At 38.7% G+C, this 20,513-nt stretch overlaps 1 protein-coding gene across 1 annotated transcript in view; it reads right to left on the bottom strand.

Annotated features, from left to right (window-relative positions):
* The window catches only part of garre1 (granule associated Rac and RHOG effector 1), a 38,724-nt gene that overhangs the window by 17,260 nt on the left and 951 nt on the right, over nucleotides 1-20,513 (bottom strand). The window contains exon 2 of the mRNA XM_006779757.2: nucleotides 7,410-8,841. Within this exon, the coding sequence (XP_006779820.2) occupies nucleotides 7,410-7,913 (504 nt within the window). The 5' untranslated portion in view covers nucleotides 7,914-8,841. The remainder of the gene's footprint in view (nucleotides 1-7,409; nucleotides 8,842-20,513) is intronic.

Consider the following 20,513-nt stretch of genomic DNA (forward strand, 5'->3'; position numbering starts at 1 on the left):
TTGTAACAACTACAAAATAGGACACGTTGCCAAATAATTTATCATCTTTGACATGCTCATGAGTTTGGAATTTGCTGCCTCATTCAGTGTTTTGCTTTACCATCTAGTGAATTATAGTGGTTGATGGGCCATTATATCTTGTGATCCTGACAAAAAAAAAAATGCATAAACTAGCTTAGTCTTAAGACACTTGAGCAGATTCCATTTAAATATCAAATGACTCAAGAGTGAAACTTTAGAGTAACTAAATATAAAATTCAAATGAAATTGATTTTGTTTAAGTTTACTATAATTACAGCGGGAACTCAAATGTAGTTCTCGCTGTTATGTGTGGGGACACATTTCATTAACAAGCTTCCAGTCTATTTTTCCATTTTTTCATATGAGGTATTTTTGAAGGCACACTCAATCCTCCATACGAAAGCAGTGCTGGAAAAATTCAAAGACTATGCACTGTGGTATTCCAAGCAGGGCTCATGTTTAACATGCTGGACCTCACAGAAACTGAACAATTGAGCTCTTCTGACCAGAAATATCCTCTGAATATTCAGGCTTCTTTTCATGTTCTTTTGCAAAGTTTAATTGTGGTTTGTGCAAAAGAGAAAACCTACTAAGAGGCTGTTAAGCAGTGTCTTTTGCAGAGTCTGAGCTGGCACAAACTCTGATTTCCACCGATGAACTGTTTGCTGAGGCGAAAACACACTGAAACATGTGCTTTTATATTTAGACTGAAGAATCATCACACCTTACACCATGAGGCTCTGATTAGTACCAGTTTGAATTTTTCTATACCTCCCAATTACTGATGCAACTCAGTTTCAACTTATTTTAATTGGTCTACATCTTCCTGGCTCATTTTCTATATTAAAAATAAAAATCTGATTGCAAGACTTTTCAGTTCTTCGGGCACTGACTGTATTCTGGGAATCTCATTTAAAATTATAGATGTCAACATGTTTTCTGAGTCAGTGTGCGCACTGGATAAATAAAGTTCTACCACAGCAAGCCTGAGGTAGAACTATAAAATGAGTATACTTATAACAAGCATAACAAGTTAGAGAACCTACCTTTCCCAACAATTTTTTAACTACATTTTTTTTAATTACAGTTCAGAGAAAGTAATGCAACTCACTGAACATTCTGAGCCAGGAAAACCCCTGTAAGTATGAAAGAAACATTTTATTATATAGTGTGCAACAAGCAATATGAAAGCTCACCAAAAGAAAAAGAAAAGAAAAAGAAAAGAAAACTACTAAACAAGAACTTTCTCTGTGACTCAGAGTCAGTATCCTGTCTGAAAGTTGATCATGTCAGTATATCATGTGGTTTGTTTAATCTGTTCCTCGTAATGCAACTAAAATAACAACAAGCTGGTCCTGGACTGAAAAGAAACAAGAAAAGTTCAGAGGAAAACTTGTGGCTCTGAGATATTATATGGCACAGCTCTGCTCTAGACTAAAAAACTAATGTCAGTATGCTAAGATGCTTATATTTACAATGACAATGCATCATCACAGTCTTTGCTTAGTTCTAAATGCTGCCACACTAAAGTAAGTTCTCAATTTTGCAAATACACATTTACATATATACATTCTGAACAACCCTCATCACAAAGATATTCATGGTTCCCCATTGATGTATCAGGGAGATGGTGTTGTTATATTTCAATCTGCTGGTGGTGCAAAGTGAGAAGTCAGAGGAAAAAATAGAATGAGTTAAATTAGACTAAATTAGAATGTCTGGGGGACTTAAATATTTATAGAAAATTCCAAAGCAATCTACTGACAATCTGTTGGATATTTAACTGGGAAACCTTTATGGTAGTACTGGGAAAAATCATTACTGGGTCACTGAAATGAGCAACATTTATCCTTTGAGGCCAATAAAAACTGTACAAAAGTCGACAGTGAACTCCAACTTACCAGCAAAAGGTAGAGAGCCCAACACTTCTGTCGCTACAGTCCTCAAAAAGAAATCCATAACTGCAAGTTCATGCCAAAACTCTTAGATCCACTAAACTATGTAGGATAATATGATGCCTATCCCCCTGCCACCTTCAGTCGGAGATCTGATAAATACGGGCTCATTTCCAGGGTACACTACATGAGAAACACCTGTTGTTGCTGTTGAAGCAACTAATCAGAGGTCAATTATTCAATGGAGATATAGTATGTTTGCCAAACAGAAAAATAACATAACAAACACACGCAGCCTGATAATGAGGGCTGAGGTAGATATTACCAGCATATCTTAATGAAGATAACAAAATGAGTACATGCTGACAACAAAATCAAAAACTACTCTGCTACAAAGGCTGCTATAATCAAGCAAAGAAAAAAAAATGAGGACATGGCTAAAGCACAAGATAATGGATAACACATGTGATTGGCTGTGCAGTATCCCACACAGTCATGGAAAATATGAGAAATAGTGAGTGCAGCAGAGCCAAGCTGATGCTGGCCTCCCTCAGAACCAAACAAGGCGAATCATGAATCAATCATCAACATTTATACTTCTATTTTCTGAGAACACCTGCACAATCACCACACCAGATCTGGGAGAGTAGAGTTCCTGAAGTCCAGACCTTTTCTGGGTAAAAGGAGAGTGAAGCTATTATAACAACCAGATGCTTACATAGTGGGGTTGCACTGCTGTCTGATCTACAAAAGAAAACAAGCAGCCTACCTCTGTTCATTAATGTCACTGGTCATGCTTTATTTCTTTTTTGCTTTCTCCCTTGCTTTTCACTTCTTTTTTTTCCTGTATCTTCTCCCTTACACAATCATTCCTAAGAAACAGGAAGGTCACAATTATCCTGACCCCTACATTTCTCAGAAGTGGCCTATTAGATATTCTAGTATTTCAAAAACTTAAAACAGCTGTTCTGCGGGACTCTAAAGTCATGTGGATGGAACTTCATCAGCTAAATAAGCAGAACAAAATAATCCAATATAATCTCATAGTTTGGTTAAAATGGGGTTTACCTTTAAATGGCACAACAATCAGGCTAAGAGAGATATATAAAGTATCGTGCCGAGCACATATAGAGACATTTTATTTTTTCTTGAGGTCTAATGCTGGGTTCAGAGTAAATATTAGCAGATCTGACGCAATCAGGATGATGTCAGCTGTGAAAATGAAGAGATAAAAATGGCCATTATGATCTGACAGAAAAAAATACTTCATTTCCAATGCTTTCTCTTAAATTGTCAGATTTGAGCAGAACGGTCTCCGTTGTGTAAAACGAAACTGATATTGCAGATTAAGCTTGGTCTAACTGTTACATAGAGTGCCAGCCTCTATCATACACACTTCTTTGGTTGTTATTGTTTGTTTACACTCTTTTACTTACTAAATTACTATCGCGCCTTTTCTGAAAAAACAGGCATGTTGTCAAAAACGGCAAGTATAATTGATTAAAACATGAACGTTGCCATTTCTCTCAATTGTGAAAAAGCCAAGATTTAATAACTTTATTAACTGCCCAATCTGACATACTGACCGTAATAACAATGGATTTTAACTTGGGTGGACTGCCCAAGAATATTTGATAAACATTCAGAAATGTTAAACTGACTTATCTTTTAAATTCATCTAAGAAAGACACCACCCACAACTGATGCCACTTTTATTTTGAAAAGTTTGAAGTGCTACCAAGCTGGCCATCTTGGTGTTGTATTAAACTGCAGGCGGTGACAGTGGATCTTGCTCTGCTTTGGAGACCTGCTATGACCTAGAGGCCACTCTAACCAGAACCTGCAGCAGAGGTAGCAGATTGCAATGCTCCATCATTTATTTATTACAATCTAATATTTGTAGAGATCTTATAAATCATATAGTTTGCTTTTTTTTTAAGTTAGCTCTTTGATGTTTTAAATCCTGTATTGTTTACATCTGTGTATGCCAGCTTATACTTTTCGTCACACCTTATCAGGGACATCAGATTGTCAGTCTGCTTGCTCTCATACATTATTTTAAACCTTTAATCTGTTTTGGTTTGAACTGGAAACAGAAGGACGTCCAGAAATGTTGTTACACCAACATGTGAGCAGCAGGATATGCCATATTTCGTTACAAACTAACTGTTGCGCATCTGTTTAGGCTGACTGTAGACATTTTTTTTAAATTAAAATCCCGCTCATGAAAGACTGTATGGTGCATGTTGTCCACGTCCCTAGTTTTAACCGTGTTGAAAGGTTCATCCTCAGCGTGTTTTTAACAGTTGAAGACCAAGGTGGTGTTTTTCCAGTGTTTCCATTGTGCACAGAGTTGAGAGTGCTTATTCAGTCGTCTGACTTAAACAGCCATGAAGGTCTTTCTGATTGCGAGGACTTCACCATCTGCCTCTGGTCTCTGCTCTGCGGTTTAAACTTACAAGCTCAGCAAACAGCCTCCAAACAAACCGTGACAATTTCATGCATATTTGGCAGCAGACTCACTTTGACTGCTCAGAAAGCTCTGCTGTGGTTTGGAAAAAGAAAGTTTGTTTTGTAGACCTGGTCTACAAAACAAACCAGGGGGTGAAAAAAGGCCTGGGGGCAAAAAAAAGAAAGAAATAGGAGAAGAAGATGTGAGCAAGGGAAAGAAGGGGGGGCTTCACATACCACAACTCTCCAAAACCAGAAATGCATTTGGTTCTTTTTGAAGACCTCATAATAACTCGAACTGCCAAAAAGCATTCCTCGAGTCATGCAGACAAAGGAAAATCCCCTCAACAGTCACAAACACAACACATTGTACGAGACAGACTGAATTAGCTGCAATTATCACGAGCTGGGTCTAAACAAGTCTAATCTGAGTATAGTGAATTCTTTTCTACCAAAGCACACCATGGCCGATAGTAGAGATATTTTGTTAAAAACAATGCAAAACCGAAACACAAACATGAGCCGCAGATGACTCATCACAAACCCATGCACGTATGCTGTACACTTTAATCTGATAACTCTGGACTTTTCTAAATACTGTCCTAAAATTAAAAAATATTTACTAAAAACTATACTGGACAGTCTTACTGGATTACTTACCTCAAATATTTTTGTTCAGATGGGACATTATACTTCATTTTACAACCATAACATTATTGTGGAGAGTGTTTTCTCTGAGATCAATGTATTTGACACACTGGGAAAAAAAGGCCATTGTAAAGTAAAATATTAGTACGTTTCTCTCAATGTTTTAACAAATGTACCTTTTATGCCTGAGGCTAGACAGCACATGTGAGTGCCAAGCTGTGCGGTCTAAACTTTCACAGACTTGGGCTTCCTCTAATATTCATCTGTGCATATCCAAGACCACAGAGAGTCAGATTTACCGACTGTGGTGCAAAAGTGTTTCCTGTTTTGGGCTCAGCCACATCCACTGAGGTTCTGCAGGCCCTCCAGTGTCTTGGCCGCTGCAATGTAGCAGCTCTCCTACTACATGATAAAGTATTATCATGTAGCATAGATTGAGTAATATCCCCATAATTTTTGCTTTATAGTGTTGTATTTAACTATACAAAGTCATTTGTGGCACACTGCAATGTATGGAAATTTAACTAGTCTTGGTCTAAGTTCTGCCAATATTTGTGTGTAGTCTATAAAAATATCTTTACACAAACCACAAAAACCCCGACTAGATGTTTAAACACTGCTACTCTTGCTATTCAGCAATAGAAATACTGATTACTGAGTTACACTAATCATTGATATTTAATTAATACACAACACCTAAGATGCTAAATTGTTACACAGCCACCATCAGGAAGCAGAAAGTAAGATGAATGACAGCCCCAGGAGCCGGTGCTAATCTGCAGTACTCTGATCTAGAAAATGAACAGTTGGATGAGGGCTGTCTCGAAACAAGCTGGTGAATAAGCATTGGCGCAATGTGTAACCACATTCGGATGTTAAGCTGCAAATAAAGAAGGCTGTTGGTGTTACCACTGCTAACATTATACACATACTGCAAATTAATCGGACAGCATGTGTGTGCAATGTTACGAATGATGCATGTAACGGAAATGCCACAAATTTCAGTTAAACACATTCAAACTACAATGTTACTGACGAATGCGATCAGCTGTTTCAAATGGCTCTCGTATGGATCCAACATTTTTATGGGAAATCTTAAATTTATCCATTCAAGTTTTTGCTTTCTCTAACTTTTAGTCTACTACTAAGTATAAGTGTTTTCTCCCATGAAACAATTTTGTGTGTACTTGGGTCTGAATGTCCTTGCCACAATGATTTTTTACAGGTTGTTCCACGGGCTCACAAATGTGCATTCAATGCAGGTTAAAGAAGCAGGCACAGTAAACATTAGGAAATATGGGCTTTTTTCTGCTTGGGTGTGGTGCAGAGATTAAGATTCAGTTACTCGATGCTCACAGCACCCTTGAAGACACTATTATGACAACACAATTACAGCAAAATTGAAAACTGGAATTGCGACGATAAATACCTTATTTTCCATAATCAACCGATGATTATTATCCATTACAAACACAAGCACCTGTTTAGTCTTGCCATTTTTTTTAATCATTGTGTCCTGAAAGGTGTAATGCAAGTTATTTAACCTGTGTGCAAGAACCTGGCTTGAGTTGAGAGTTTCTCAAACAGAGCCTAGATTTCATACAAAAAGTTGAACAGGTTTTTATAAGAACTATAGGATTTGTATGCTGTTATTTTTTGGATTGACAGTTTAATTAGTCTCCAATAGACTTCATGTATTTCCTCTTTTGTAGAGTCCTCAACTCTCTTGAGCAGAAACACTGTTTTTATTCAAGATAAGACAGATGCAGATCAGGATGCTGTTTGATGAATCTTGCTATGACAAATCTGTCACACCACTGTGTGTGTGTATACATAGCACCGGACTGTTACAGCAAAAAAATAAAAGACAATGTGGGAGACATACAAAAAGAAGACAGCAAGATAATGACATTAGCAGTGAGCCTTTGGATAACAGTCTACAGACCCTTTACTAAACTTACATAAGGAACACCTCTGCTGCAGCCAGCATTAACCATTGTGCACTTCAACAAATTTAGTGCTGGTGAAAGATGTTGTGACAAAAACTGTTTTTCTTCTCACATCCGCAGTGTTTTTCACACCTCACCCTCAGATCTTGACACCAGCTTAACATTGAGAATTAGAATGTTATTTGAGCCAGGAAACTCTGATTCATGAAGCCAGCATTCTAACAGAGACCAGCTAAGCATCTTAGCACCCTCTCCAGAGTGCATGAATATGATAAAGTATGTCATGGCTAACTTTAGTACCCCAGCTTGTGAGCTTAGTTAACAAAATTTAAAATTTCTTTGTAGCAGTTTTTTACTGAAGTCAAAACAATCTGACGTTGTCTTTGTGAACCATGTGGACTTTAAAAGTTCACGTAGTAAGACTGCGTGTGATTTGGAGACTTACCTCAACATCCTGCAGGCTGAAGTCATTCTGGTCTTTAAAGTTGGCGGCTCCAGCGCTCAGCTCCATCAGCATCTTGGCGATCTCAGGCTTTATTGCTGCTGTCAGTCTGCTGGCGGCCTCCATGACGTGTTCCTGCACGTCCTTCAGTTGCATAGCTGCTTTGGAATAGTGAGAGTTCCTGAACACACTGCTGAACAGGTCTGTTAGGAAGGCGCTGGCCCGGCAGAACACGTTGAGAGCATCCAAATATTTTGAGATGCCTTGCTGGATATCGGCAACAGCGGTAGAGGTGCCAGAAGGAGGTGGGTGGCAGCTGCCAGACATGCCTACCCCAGTGCCCATGGGTGAAGAGGCAGAGCAAGAGGAGGCCAGAGAGGCGCTCAGGGTCCGGCTTAGCTCAGGCATCTGGTACTGCTGGTGCTGTTGCACTTTCTGCTTGGACCCGCCGAGCAAAAAGCGACGCTTGTAGTCCATTTTACTTTCCTGCGCACTACAACAATACATAGGTGGTGCAACAGCACCGGAAGCTCCTGTTTGTAGTTTCTTTTTCCTCACAAAGTGTTCTTGTCCTTTTTAGAAAAAAACCCCCCACCAAATTCAACGGCCCTGAAACTGTTCAAGTTAGGTATAAAGACAGCTCAAGGATTCTACCTCACAGAGGTTCATCTCAGTATGCCTTGTAGAGAGGCAACTTAGAAGTGGGTGAGGCCGAAGGGTGATCAAAAACCGACAGGCTGAGTAAAATACTCACATGCAGCCCTGCTGCAAACTCATCATGCCTAGCTTAAAAAACAGCAAAGACACAGCTCCAGATACTCTGTTTTCAGCTTCAAACAAAATGATCATAATAGAGGAGGAAAGTATTACAGCCGAGTTTTAAAGTGCATTAACTTTCCTTCAGAATGGGGGGGAAAATCCTTCATACAGTATGCAGAGTATATACACTTATGTATTTACATATATAAACCTATACCAGCTTCAGCCAGTAAAAGTAGAAAATTCCTTTAAAAGCTGAAAGCAAAAATGAATCCGAGGAAAATGACACACTGGTCAACAGCACGGAAGGAAAATGGCAATTTAAAAAGAAAACAACACACAAGCAAGTAAATGCTGGAATCAGAGGATGTGGCTTCGTCTTTTCTTTTGCAGTGGCTGGCAGAGGAGCAGTGGGAGGCGAAGGGCAGACAGATCCAGTCCGTCTCAAATCCTCTTCACAAAGCAGGACACGGCAGGCAGTGAGCAAGCGGCCAGCTGATAGCTCTGTCTGCCTGTCAGAAGTCTCCAGCAGCTTCCCGGTTTCTCCCCGTCTGCTGGCTGAGGTAGATATTACTCACCGCGGAAACAAGTGTGCTTCCAAATCTCGCTGTTCTCTGCGGATGCAGATTAGAGCGACAAAAGCACAAATGTATCTGTAAGGCCTCTAGGTCATTTCCTAAGGGAGGAAAGGGCAGAGACACAGAAGAGTGTTAACATCATGTCAAAGAGGAAGGATGAGCTTAATTTCAACGGCTTTACTGTGACAACCTAAAATAAACTGGCTGCTCTACAAAAATCAAAACATGGCTAATTTCAGCTGATTTCCAAAGTTTTAGGATTAGTACATAGAATGGCGGAGGTATAAACTGTCAAGTAATGTGCCTTCAAACAACAACTAATATTCTAGTATGAAACCTTTACTGGATAGTGACAAGGAAAGCAGTAAGAGAAAGCATGTATACTTTACAATACAATATGCAAGCCACAAAATATTTGCTTTAGTTTTGTTCAGTTGCTGTGACATCCAATCAGTGATATCAAACCACAACCATAAAGTTGTACTACCCATTATGTGTTGTAAACCAGAAGTGACACTCAAAGGCTTTTATTTTCGAAAACGGATTGGGAAGGATGCGATCAGCCACAATTCCCTGAAATTGCTGCTAATATTGTATTACAGTTTGGTAAAGAGCTGTGCTTTAGTTGTACATTTCTAGACGATTACTAATACCATACCTCACTGAGCGTCTGTGCAAAGAATCTCTGGCAGTGTCTGGTTTAGCAGTACACAGCTGCAGACAGAAATTCCTGCATGAAGCCATTGTTGGAAGACACTGCGGGGTCTGTTGAGCTACACGTAGTAGGAGTCACAATACTCTCATTCTGTGTGACTTTTCCATCTCCCTTTGGCCTTTTCACTGAATTAGGAATATAATATTTTATATTGTTAACATTAAAGTGGATTTGGCCTCACTTCTCTTCTAGCTTGTGACTGTCAGAAGATTCGTAATTTAGAAGGTCTCAAGACAAACCACAGTTAATAAGATTCCTGACAATAAAACAATACTAAACATAATCTGGAATCATATAAGTTAAATAAATAAACATTTCATGTAAACTGATCCAAAAGAAACATGCCTTAAATCCGCAGGTGTAAAATAACCTTTTTCTCATCTTAGGTCGCAGTGTTTTAGGAAGGAACAAAGAATACATTCCCATTAAACCAGTCCCTTAGCTATGCACTTGCAGAGAGCTATGTGGCACTAAAGACTAAAACAGACACTCTTTATGACAATAAAGTCAATAGGACACTGAACATGATCCTGACCGACCATTTTCTTCATGAAACAGCTTTCCATATACCAGGCAGAAATCTGACTGTTATCTTGTAACATCACACTGAAAACAATTATGTTTTGGAATGAAACAGGAACCGCAGATAAAAAAAAATATTATTCCCAGCTAGGTAACACATCCAGGATGCTGTCACTGTAGGTTTAGCAGCTGTGTGGTAGTCCCACATACAGGGTAGCTTCCATTACGCATCTCCGCCAACATTCGCCTGACCTTCAAAACCTCACTTCCTTTCACAAACAGAGGGGACGCCCAGCAAAAATCAGCCCACCCTTATCTGTCCCGGGCCACTGAGTTGAGAGACAGAGCCAAGGGAAACTACTGACCTCCTCTTGAAGGGACAAGGGAAATGTGCTTTCAATTTTTTTAACCCTTACATTACAGTAGTTAGTCTTTCAGCTATTATTTTGAAAATTTGCTACAAGGACACCTTACTTAAAAACAACCACACAAATGTACATCGTAGTCAGTGAGGTTTCATCTCCAACACTTGTTCAGCAAGTATTGCATGTTTACAATTGACAAAGATTCAGTGAAATATGTTAACGCCAACCTTTTCCTAAACAAAACTGGGTGATTACCACAAGACAAACACTGCAGGGATAACTAGGATGACCAGTCAGGAGCTTGGCTGTACATTTAAAGTGGTCAGTGCTTATTCAAAGATCTAATACCCCACATCTGTATCAAGAACGTAATGCAATTAACTTTATTATACTATATATTCAATTAACCAATTATTTGTTCAAGCTCTAAAACAGACCAGAAATGTTTGGGTTGCAGGGTTATATAACAAAGAAAAGCAGGAAATCCTTTCATTTTAGAGGCCTGAATTAATGATTATTTGTCATTACTTCATAATTTCTTTCCTGAAAAATAACCAAATTTTCAGATCTAGTTGTGGTACAAAAATATCAATTATACTACCACCTACAAAGTTATGCAGATAAATTCAAGGCATTGTAGATACGCTCTCTTTCAGGAAAACAAACAAATAAAACTTTTCTCTAGGAAGTATTTGATGAAGGAATAGCAAATCTAATTTTATGTATGTGATTGTCTATAGTGGTTAAGAGCAGCTAACTAGGGCAACAGTGCAGCAGGGCTCTAAATCCCAGGGATTACTGGCACAGTGAGAATCTGCCAGGTGCCCACAATGCCTGCTAGTTGACATAAGTAATAGGATATAAGCTTCTACAAAGTAAATGTGAAACCTAAGCTCGGCTAACCCAGAGCTGGCTACTTTTGTTCCACACATTCACACTATTTTTGGCTAAATGATGGGTGGAAGATTAGTCTTCTTTCAAACAACTTGATGAATATACTAAACAGGTCGGTGAGGAAACCACAGCGAACAAAACTAGCTTGCTAGTAACACAGCATGACGTAAAGGACCAGGACACAGCTGGAAACAATTAAAACTAATTGTGGACAGCAGTTACACAGCTTTAGGAACGTGGTTTGGAAAAACAAAGGTTGGATATATTTAATCTTCATGAAATTATTCTTTTTTTTCCTCTTTAGATTTGCTGCCTCAAATAGAGGAAGTCAAGTATCTCAGGGTTCTTGTTTACAAATAGCAGAGAAGTAAAGTAAGAGGTTAACCCGTGGATTGGTCTAGCATTTACAGTGCTATAGATGCACCAGTTTGCTTTATTGAAGGACAATCTGAATGCAAAGCTATTCACTGAGTTGTCAATCTGCATTACTTCCCTCACAAACTGTGGGTTATGACTAAAAGAATGAGACTGCAGATTCAAACAGCAGAAATAAACTGTGTCTGTTCCCGCCTCCTGAATCTCCTTAGTGATAGGATGAGGACCTCAGTCATTCGGGAGGGCCTCCTGGAGGTCTCTGAGGTGAGGCATTGCAAACATGTCCAACCCAGGTCAAAATAAAGAAACAGTCTCTTGGCTAGCTTGAGAATGTCTCAGTTACCAACCAGAAAAGTTGGAGGCCAAGGCTGAGAGAAGTCTGGACATCGTTTCTTAAGCAGTGATTATACCCTATTGTGGATACGGACCCAGGTAGCTGGAGACAACATGGATGTATTTAAATGAATTAATTTCAGTTGCAGTTCTTTGAAATCCACCTGAAGGGAACACTTGTGGCTGCAGCGATGCTAGGTTGTTGTTGTTTTTTTAGCTGCAATTTCCTTTATTTGGACAAGCACATGGAGTGGTTATTTATCAGCCAACACTACTTGGCTTGATTAGCTATCTAGTAATTGGTGAGCTAAGTACAAGACACCTATTGGTTTCAGCTCCCTGTGTTAAGACACATGCCAATCAAAGCAACTGTTAAGTCAATAATCCAGGTGGAGTTGGAAGAGTTTAAAAAAAAAATTTAATAAGATAATAAGAAAAATCACCCTCATCTAAGTAGTTAAAAATTGGGAACCTATACAACCAATAGTAAAAAAATTCTTTGAATTTTAAAGCTGAGTCTATAGCCCCTTTTCCATTTGCCCCTACTCAAATCGTCGGGTTTTCAATTACAATCGAATACCACCTAATGTGTGTGGTCGTCATTATAGCAATACAGCTGAGTGTTCCGTGACATAATTAGCTACAACAAAGGTCGACGTCAAGGTGATGATAAACCTGCTACTCGATCTGTGGCTTTTCGTCAGACTTATTCTCGTGAAAGAGATGCTCTCATGACTCATCGAGTGACGCCACTAACCAGCCAATCAGTCCCACGGAGTCTGCCGTCACATTTCAGTACCTGCTCAGATCACTTTGGAATCATGGCCAAGCAGGTACTATTTTTGTACTATGTACCAGGTACAATAAAGTAATGGAAAACCCTGATAAATATGGCAAACTGTGGCAAGTCGATCCATGTCGGTACTAATGGAAAAGGGGGCTTATGTTGACTGACCCCCTTTTGGAGTCAGCCTAACGTCTATATGCCACTTCGCACTTCAGCTCTAGATGTTGCCCAGGACAGTGTCATAAGATATGCTTAATCTTAAGAGTTTCACTTCCTTTAACAAAAAAAAAAAGCAGTGATAGTGGAAAAAAATGAAGAAGAAAAAATGCTGATTCAAATAAAAAATTTTGTCAATTAACTTCATACTATTGAGATTACCCTACAATCACAATGGTATTAATCTGAGCCTAGTATAAAGAATGTGGTTCTATTATCTTTCACTTAAAAAAAAAAAAAAGTGAATAGCTTCGTCACACTATCTAGCACAGTTAAAATCATTTAGCCAGCTTAAAATTGGTGACACACTATATTTTTCAGCCAATGTCAGTAAATGTCATCTTATTTGGCAGGCCCATCATTCTATACCAGTGTTCAGTAGTTGTGTTTTTGTTTTGTTTTTTTCTTGTTTTTTTTTTTTTTAGGGCTGTGAACAACAAAAGTAACCACACATTAAATGAGTGCTGTAAGTCAGACTCAATTCAGCCCAAACAACAAAGTGACATTATTAGAGAGTGTTCATGGTCTACATTTCCTTCCTGGCAACAAAACTCTGCAGGCAGAGGATATCCCAAGAGAAGCAGACACGGCATCAATATTAATGAGGTCTGTTGGCTTCTTAGGGTAGCTCTGTTGGCTGACAGCCTCCTGTTGCAGGGCACAGTGTGTTAGAGATTGCACCCAAACAAACACGTGTGATAAGAGCGTCCCTCCGGATGCACTGGAGTTCTGCCAGCCCACTTTAGTGTCCTTCCTCCAGCAGGAGCCGCTTAGGGCTAATGTTAGCCCTACTTCCCCACTCGCCGTACATGTCAGCTGCTCAACTTCAACAGGAAGGGGGTTTAGGTTTCCTGGAGCAAGCTCCCTGTCGCCAGTAACAAAAACTTCAAGCCAAGTATGCCACTGGGCATGTAGTAAAGTCATGGTACCTGTCTTTACAACCTGCTGGCCAAACAACTGCTTACAAAGGACTACCTTAAAAATGAGGTAGTATAATAAAAACAAATCCTTGAAATACTGATAGTAATTCAGAAATGCCACAACTACTTAAATAATACTGTCTGGGCTACACTTGTATTGTAACAGATATTCATACTGATCAGCTCTACTTGACTATTGGCAGGGATCTGCATTTTATTTTATTCAGTTTCAATACACAAATTTCTCTATAGGTTTTGCAACATTAAAACACCCTTGTGTTAATTTATGCAACCTTCAGGATATACCGGCGTTCATAACAGCAGTTACTTTTGGATACTCTGCCATATTTGTGTCACTGTTACTTCAAAGCTAGGTGGCTTAATAGCTGTAGATGGGGCAGCTGTTACCCATGTTGACAGCTCCTTATCCATCTGCCACTGGGAGGCAAACACAAGCCCTCTGATGCTCTAGCCACAGGCCCGACATTAGTTCTCTCATGAAGTCTATTTCGGCCTTCATGGGCAAAACAGCTGCCCTGAAAGTCCACACTGCCCCGTTTTTAGACACTCCAAAAGGTTCAGCGCAAAGTAAAAAAATGTCCTCCTCTACATCTGTTGCCAATGAAGCAAAGGAATGCATTTCCCCAAGAACACTCTTAATGTGGGTTCATACGAGTATAGAAAAATGGGCCAGAAAAACTGATATGCTGCAAAACATCTCCACAAAATGTAATGTAAACATGAAAAGTGCATGTTTAAAAAAATGATGCGCTAATTGAAATGGAAGGCAAAGTTTACGCTGTGTGTTTTACTGAAGACATTCCAAAGAGCAGATAAGTCACAGTGAAGTCTGAGAATCGGCAGACAGGTCGAGGAGGTCAGTCCGAATGACAGGACAAGTGCCGTGAGCAACTGTGTGATAGGAGCTGAGCCAGGCTCCTCTTGCCCACAGAGCACAAGGAGAGTATTGTGGCAGCCCTGGTGTCCTCATACCAGCACACAGAAAAAACACACACATGCACACTTGCACATGCAGCTGCATGACTTTGTAAGAGGAAGAGAAAAATAAAGGTCTTGGCTACAATTTAAAATTAATATTAATAACAACTTTTTTTTCCATCAATATAGTCTGTTTCTTCTTCGTCTTCTTTCTTTTTAATCCTGGCCCTGTTTTTTAGGCATTGCGGGTTTTGATTGTTGTGGTTTTGTTCCCATAACTAATCCTGTTTTGGTCCCGTTTTTGGCTTGAAACTAAAAATACATTTTATTTTATACTCAGATATTACAAAAGACTGTTTCTAAACACTTTTCCAGTTCTGCTAAATTGTATTTTTTGGCAGAATTTGCACTTTATAAAGCAGTAGTGAAACCTTTCCTACTGCTTAAGTACCACTGTTATGAGTTTGCTCAGACATATCAGTCAAGAGGCTGATACAGCTGGCTGGATAATATTAGACTAACCTGTAGTGTCCTAACACACACTGTAAGTAGCTTATGGCTCCAATAAAAATAGTGAACAGGCTGCACTCACAAAGGACACACTCACAGGCCTCATAGGTCTGTGTTGCACAGACTTCAACATGTGCTTTTGACTTAATTAAATATTAATACATTCCATCACCTTAAAAACAAACAAAAAGCATATGTCCCAAATTTATTAAAGTCTAACGGGGAATCAAGATGTCAGCTGACATGCATGCATTAATTTCATTTGATTAAATAAAAGTCCCATCTCATCTGATCTAATCTAAGCTTTTGCACAAAGCCTAAATACCTTTCAACAGTCAACATTAAGCAATCGGAATAAGCTCAAATACCCTCTTCAAATAACTCTGTACAATAGACCATGTTTACTGTGCCTAACCAGCAGGTTTCAAAAAGTGAGAGCTGTGATGAAAGGCTCTGACGTCAGTTCCATTCATAAAAGGTTGGTGGCAACCTGTGGGGATGAAAATGCTTTCCTCAGCCTAAACTGAGCAGACTGTATACTGAGATTGCAGGTTGTGTTAAATGCCAAGCATGAGAGTTGTATTTATAGACAAAAAGAAAGATAGAATTTGCTTTTCCCATTTAGCCACAACGACAAAATATATAGAGCTTTCACAGAAGCCGTAAGTAAAAGGGTAGTAAAAGAAAATCAAGCCAAGTATAGCACTACGCATGTTATCATTAATATAGCTGCACCAATCTAGCTTTTACCACTTCTTATTCGATCCCGAGACCATGGCTTAAGGCATCTTCTTATACCAAGTACTGATCTGACCCACTGTTAAATAAATAAGCTATATAAATTTATTAAACTGGTATGCATTCCTTTTGTCAACAGCCAATTAATTATCTTGAGTCGATTCAACTGCTATTAGCTTAAAGGTGGGATGCAGACTGACAAACAATCATTCACATACACGGTCAACTTTGAATTGCCAATTAAGCTAACCCATGCATTTCTTTGGACAGTGGGAGGAAGTGACTGAGTCAGCTGCTTTCACAGCTGTTTTTATTGTAATAATATTCTGAACTTAAAGTTTTTAGCTAAAAAACACCATTGACATTATAATAAATAAAAAAATTAAACTAATGAAAACTAAAGTAAACAAAACAACACAAATTAACAGAATTCTGCAAACTATTTAAAACAAAAGTGAATTTAAAAAGCCAAAATGAAATGGGAATAAAAACAAATTTTAAAGCTCAAAACTATAAAATATGCATGTTGATCGCAATTTGCATTTAAGTTACATACTTTTGAAGACATTCAAAGACAAGATCTTGGCATCAAGGATGTGAAAAACAACCAAAATGCTGACGCTTTGCTGTCAGCAGCCGGTTCACTGTTCCTGAAGCGTTGCGTAGCAAATACAAAACAAAGATTTGAAGTGAACAAAGCAACCCCATAAATCACCACAGATTTTATCATTCTAAATTCTCACACAGTTACAAAACTCAGTAAATGACAATCCTTTGCACAGAGGATAAAGAAAGGCTGTTTACTGACTGAGTGCTTCAAAACAATACAATACATTGGCAGGTATGGTACAGGGGGCAGACTGTGGAACTTTTAAACACTGGACAAATGTTTGATTCACTACTGAAATACCTTACAACAATCTATAAAATCTTTACCATCTCCACTGCTTGATTTTTAGTAACTGATCCCAACATCTAAGCTGCATATTTTCTGCAGGGATTAATAAAGAGAAGTTTCTCTATAGAGTTTCATGGTAGTCTTGTTTCATTTGATCATCTCTGGTGCATGAACAGTCATGCTTCTCACTGGGAACATTTGACTGAGGGGCAAATAGCTGACCACAAACTAAGGCTAAACTGGTTTCCCAGGAGACAAGGGTGAGATTTCAAGAAAGAAGCCCCCTCCCTCCCTCAATCCTTTGATTTTCTGAAAAATCGACAGTGCCCCTTATAATCTGGTGCGCCTTATGTATGAATTCTGGTTGTGCTTACTTACCTCAAACCAATTTTATGTGGTACACGGCGCTCAAAGATTTATCAAAAAAACTGTTTTAGTAAGACTTTTGTAAGCTACGAAGCCGCACGGCTTGATGGACTATCAGAGCATTACGGCTACTGTAGTCAGGAGCCTTGCGGAGTAATACGCACTGTATGCTTGTTAGCTGCTTGTTTAATTGAAAATACATTAATGGGGTTTTGCACTAATAAAGTTGTGGAGTTGTAAAGTATTTTGTCTTGCATCAATTATATCGTCAGTTATATTGTTATCCCAATTTTTCAAATATATATCACGATAAATATTTTTGACCATATTGCCCTGCCCTACATGACACACTAGCAGACAGAGTTGAAACAGCCCATGTAAGAGAAAGAGGTAGACCCAAGCCCTCTGACACACATAAATACTGTTAGTTTTATTCATCCAAAGGAAAATACAAACACAAACCACACAAAGGAAAAAGAGTAACAGAATAAAATGGGTTGCAGCTGAAAATTATTTAATATGATCAGAGACATGTGAAATATAAATTGTCCAGTCTGTCCCAAATTTCACATGTTTGATTAAAGTCAAAGAGACATCTATATGTCAAAATCATGTCACACTCACAGCATCAGCTAATGGCAACAGGGAATCAATATTAGGTACTAAACACTGTCTGATGTACATTAACTTTACATTTTGTATTTAAAATAATGTGACTGACTTGTTAATTACCAAATTAGCCATTAACTATTCCAAAAGGTGCTTTTTAGTGTCAGCGTTTTACTGCTGTGTCCCAACTTTTTTTTTTAATGTTTTGCTTGCTTATCACACTTTTTTCTGGATATACAGGGGAAAAAACAAAACAAAAAAAAACAAACATGCTAGCACCTACCAAGGAACTTTTTACATGTATTAAACAAAAATTACCAGAAAAAAGTAACCTTTAATTTATAGTTAATTTACTTAAGCTTAATTACATTTGTTTCAAATGCAGCCAAAAATAACAACAAAATACAAACATTTACATTAAAAAAGGCTCCTTACTTGAGATGACTCTTTGCCTTAGCTATATGTAAGCCAGATGTGGTCCCATGAGTAATCGCCATTAAAAAATTGGTTTTGAGCTTAGAAAAGCCATTTTTCAGTAAGCAATAACTTTTCCCGGTTCCAGTATTTGAACTATCCAACTGAATGCAGGATTTAAATCCTACGTACAAAACGCAAACTCTACACAATGCAAATCACTGCAATGTATTTACATTTAACACAGACTCCCAACTTTCTGGAAGTTGTAGTTAGTGGCTACATAACATCCTGCAAATCTTTCTGGTCTCAATGAAAAATTTTAAGTAAACCTCAATACACAAAATGAAGGAATTCCTGTTTATCACCTACTTCCCCCTCAGTGGAAATGTCTCTGTAAGACTCACCTACATAAATTTGACGTGGAACAATAATGACTATAAAACTCCTTTGTTTAAGGAAATATCATTCAGGCCCATGAAGTGCCTGCACTCCACCCAATGCAAGTGCAAACAGTAATCTTGTGACTGCTGACTTCCTCATACATGTATCCGGATTTAAAGTTAGACTGAGGAAAATGGCACTCCTGGTCATATATATCACATGTTGACAAACACTGGCAACAAATAATAGTATGAAAACAACTGGAGCCTCAGTGCTAGTCCACCAGCTATGGTGCCCATTCAGGCACATAGGCTATCCAAAGGAAGTGAGTTTAAAACAGACAGGAATTTTGCAGTGCAAAGCATGTATTTCCACAGAGACACAGCTGTGGCAGATGTCAACACAAAGGTTCAGGGTTGTTTTAATGACAGTTGTACATGCATGCAAAACTCCACAAAAGGAACGTGCTGGCTTTACCATACATGTTCACTTTAACAAAAAATAAAGAACTACAGCAACAACAAAAATAATTGAACACCAGTGACAAACACAGTCATCTGAGTGAAAAACAACTTTCAATAAAAGTTTAAAAGATCACAGCCTTTTACAGGCATTTCTCAATGATAACATCTTTACTTTGGAAGGCAACAAATCTAAACCACCTATTGGACAATATTAGATGAAAGTGTGCGTTAGGGTCAACAAAGCCACTGAAAAACAGTGGTTTTATTAAACTTCAAGAAAATACGTTAATGAAGTTGATCTTCATGAATATTAATTATAATTCAACTGACATGAGCTGAACTAAACTAAACCAAACAGAGCTTAACAGGGAATCAACTGAGGCTCCTCAAAGGTGAAAGAAGAGCCTTAAAGTGGATTTTATACCAATTATCTTAATTTAAAAGCCCCTGGAAGGCAAAAATTGTAATTGAAATCAAATTAACTGCACACCCCTATTACCTAACAAGCAAGAAAATATGAATCATGCAATGACAACAATTTTATCAGTCTTCATCAGAGTGGCTGCTCATGGCAAACCTTGCACGTATGAATAGCCAATCAGCGCACAGACATCTCAAATCATAGGCGATATCCTATGCAAAGACACGATCAGACAGTAGGACAGCTTCTACTTTCACCACAAGCACATCCACACGATCTCAAACGACAGACATCTGGCTAGACTGTAGATGGCTACACCCCTCCAAAGAAGTGGGGCAACGTTATTTATTAATGCAACTCCACTCATCTTCTCTGTACTGTAGAGACTATCTAAAACATCGACATCAATGTAGTTGTGCAAGTTTCTACTTTACTTATAGTACGATTATTTAAGGTCAATATATCGAAATTAATGTAAACCAAGAGGAGAGTATTCAACGACCATAATAGCATGTCTGAGGATACGATTTCAACACCTCTACAGCATTACTGCTGCTCTGCTCTGTACGTGTTATTAAACACAGCACGGCTACTCAAGGGCTATTATTACAACGGCTTGCTACTTAATCCTGAAACCCCAGCGGGGAAGAAAACCAACTAACTAGCTAGTTTTGTAAGGGGGTTATTGTCAAACACGATCACTATTTAGCAGGAAGGTGTAACAGAATCCCCGCAAGCGCAGTTAGCCGGTTTCATCGAAACTCTGGGATGACATGGCCCAAGTCATGGGAACACTATGTCGCAGCTATTAATACGGCCTTTTAACGCCCTAAACGCGGTGTCGCCGGAAAGCCTTTCGCGGCATCAACACGCCAAACGCTGGATAAGCGAATGACGGGG

The sequence above is a fragment of the Neolamprologus brichardi genome, chromosome 1, assembly GCF_056152115.1.
Source record: "Neolamprologus brichardi isolate AB-2024 chromosome 1, ASM5615211v1, whole genome shotgun sequence".
In the NCBI taxonomy this organism is placed as follows: Eukaryota; Metazoa; Chordata; class Actinopteri; order Cichliformes; family Cichlidae; genus Neolamprologus; species Neolamprologus brichardi.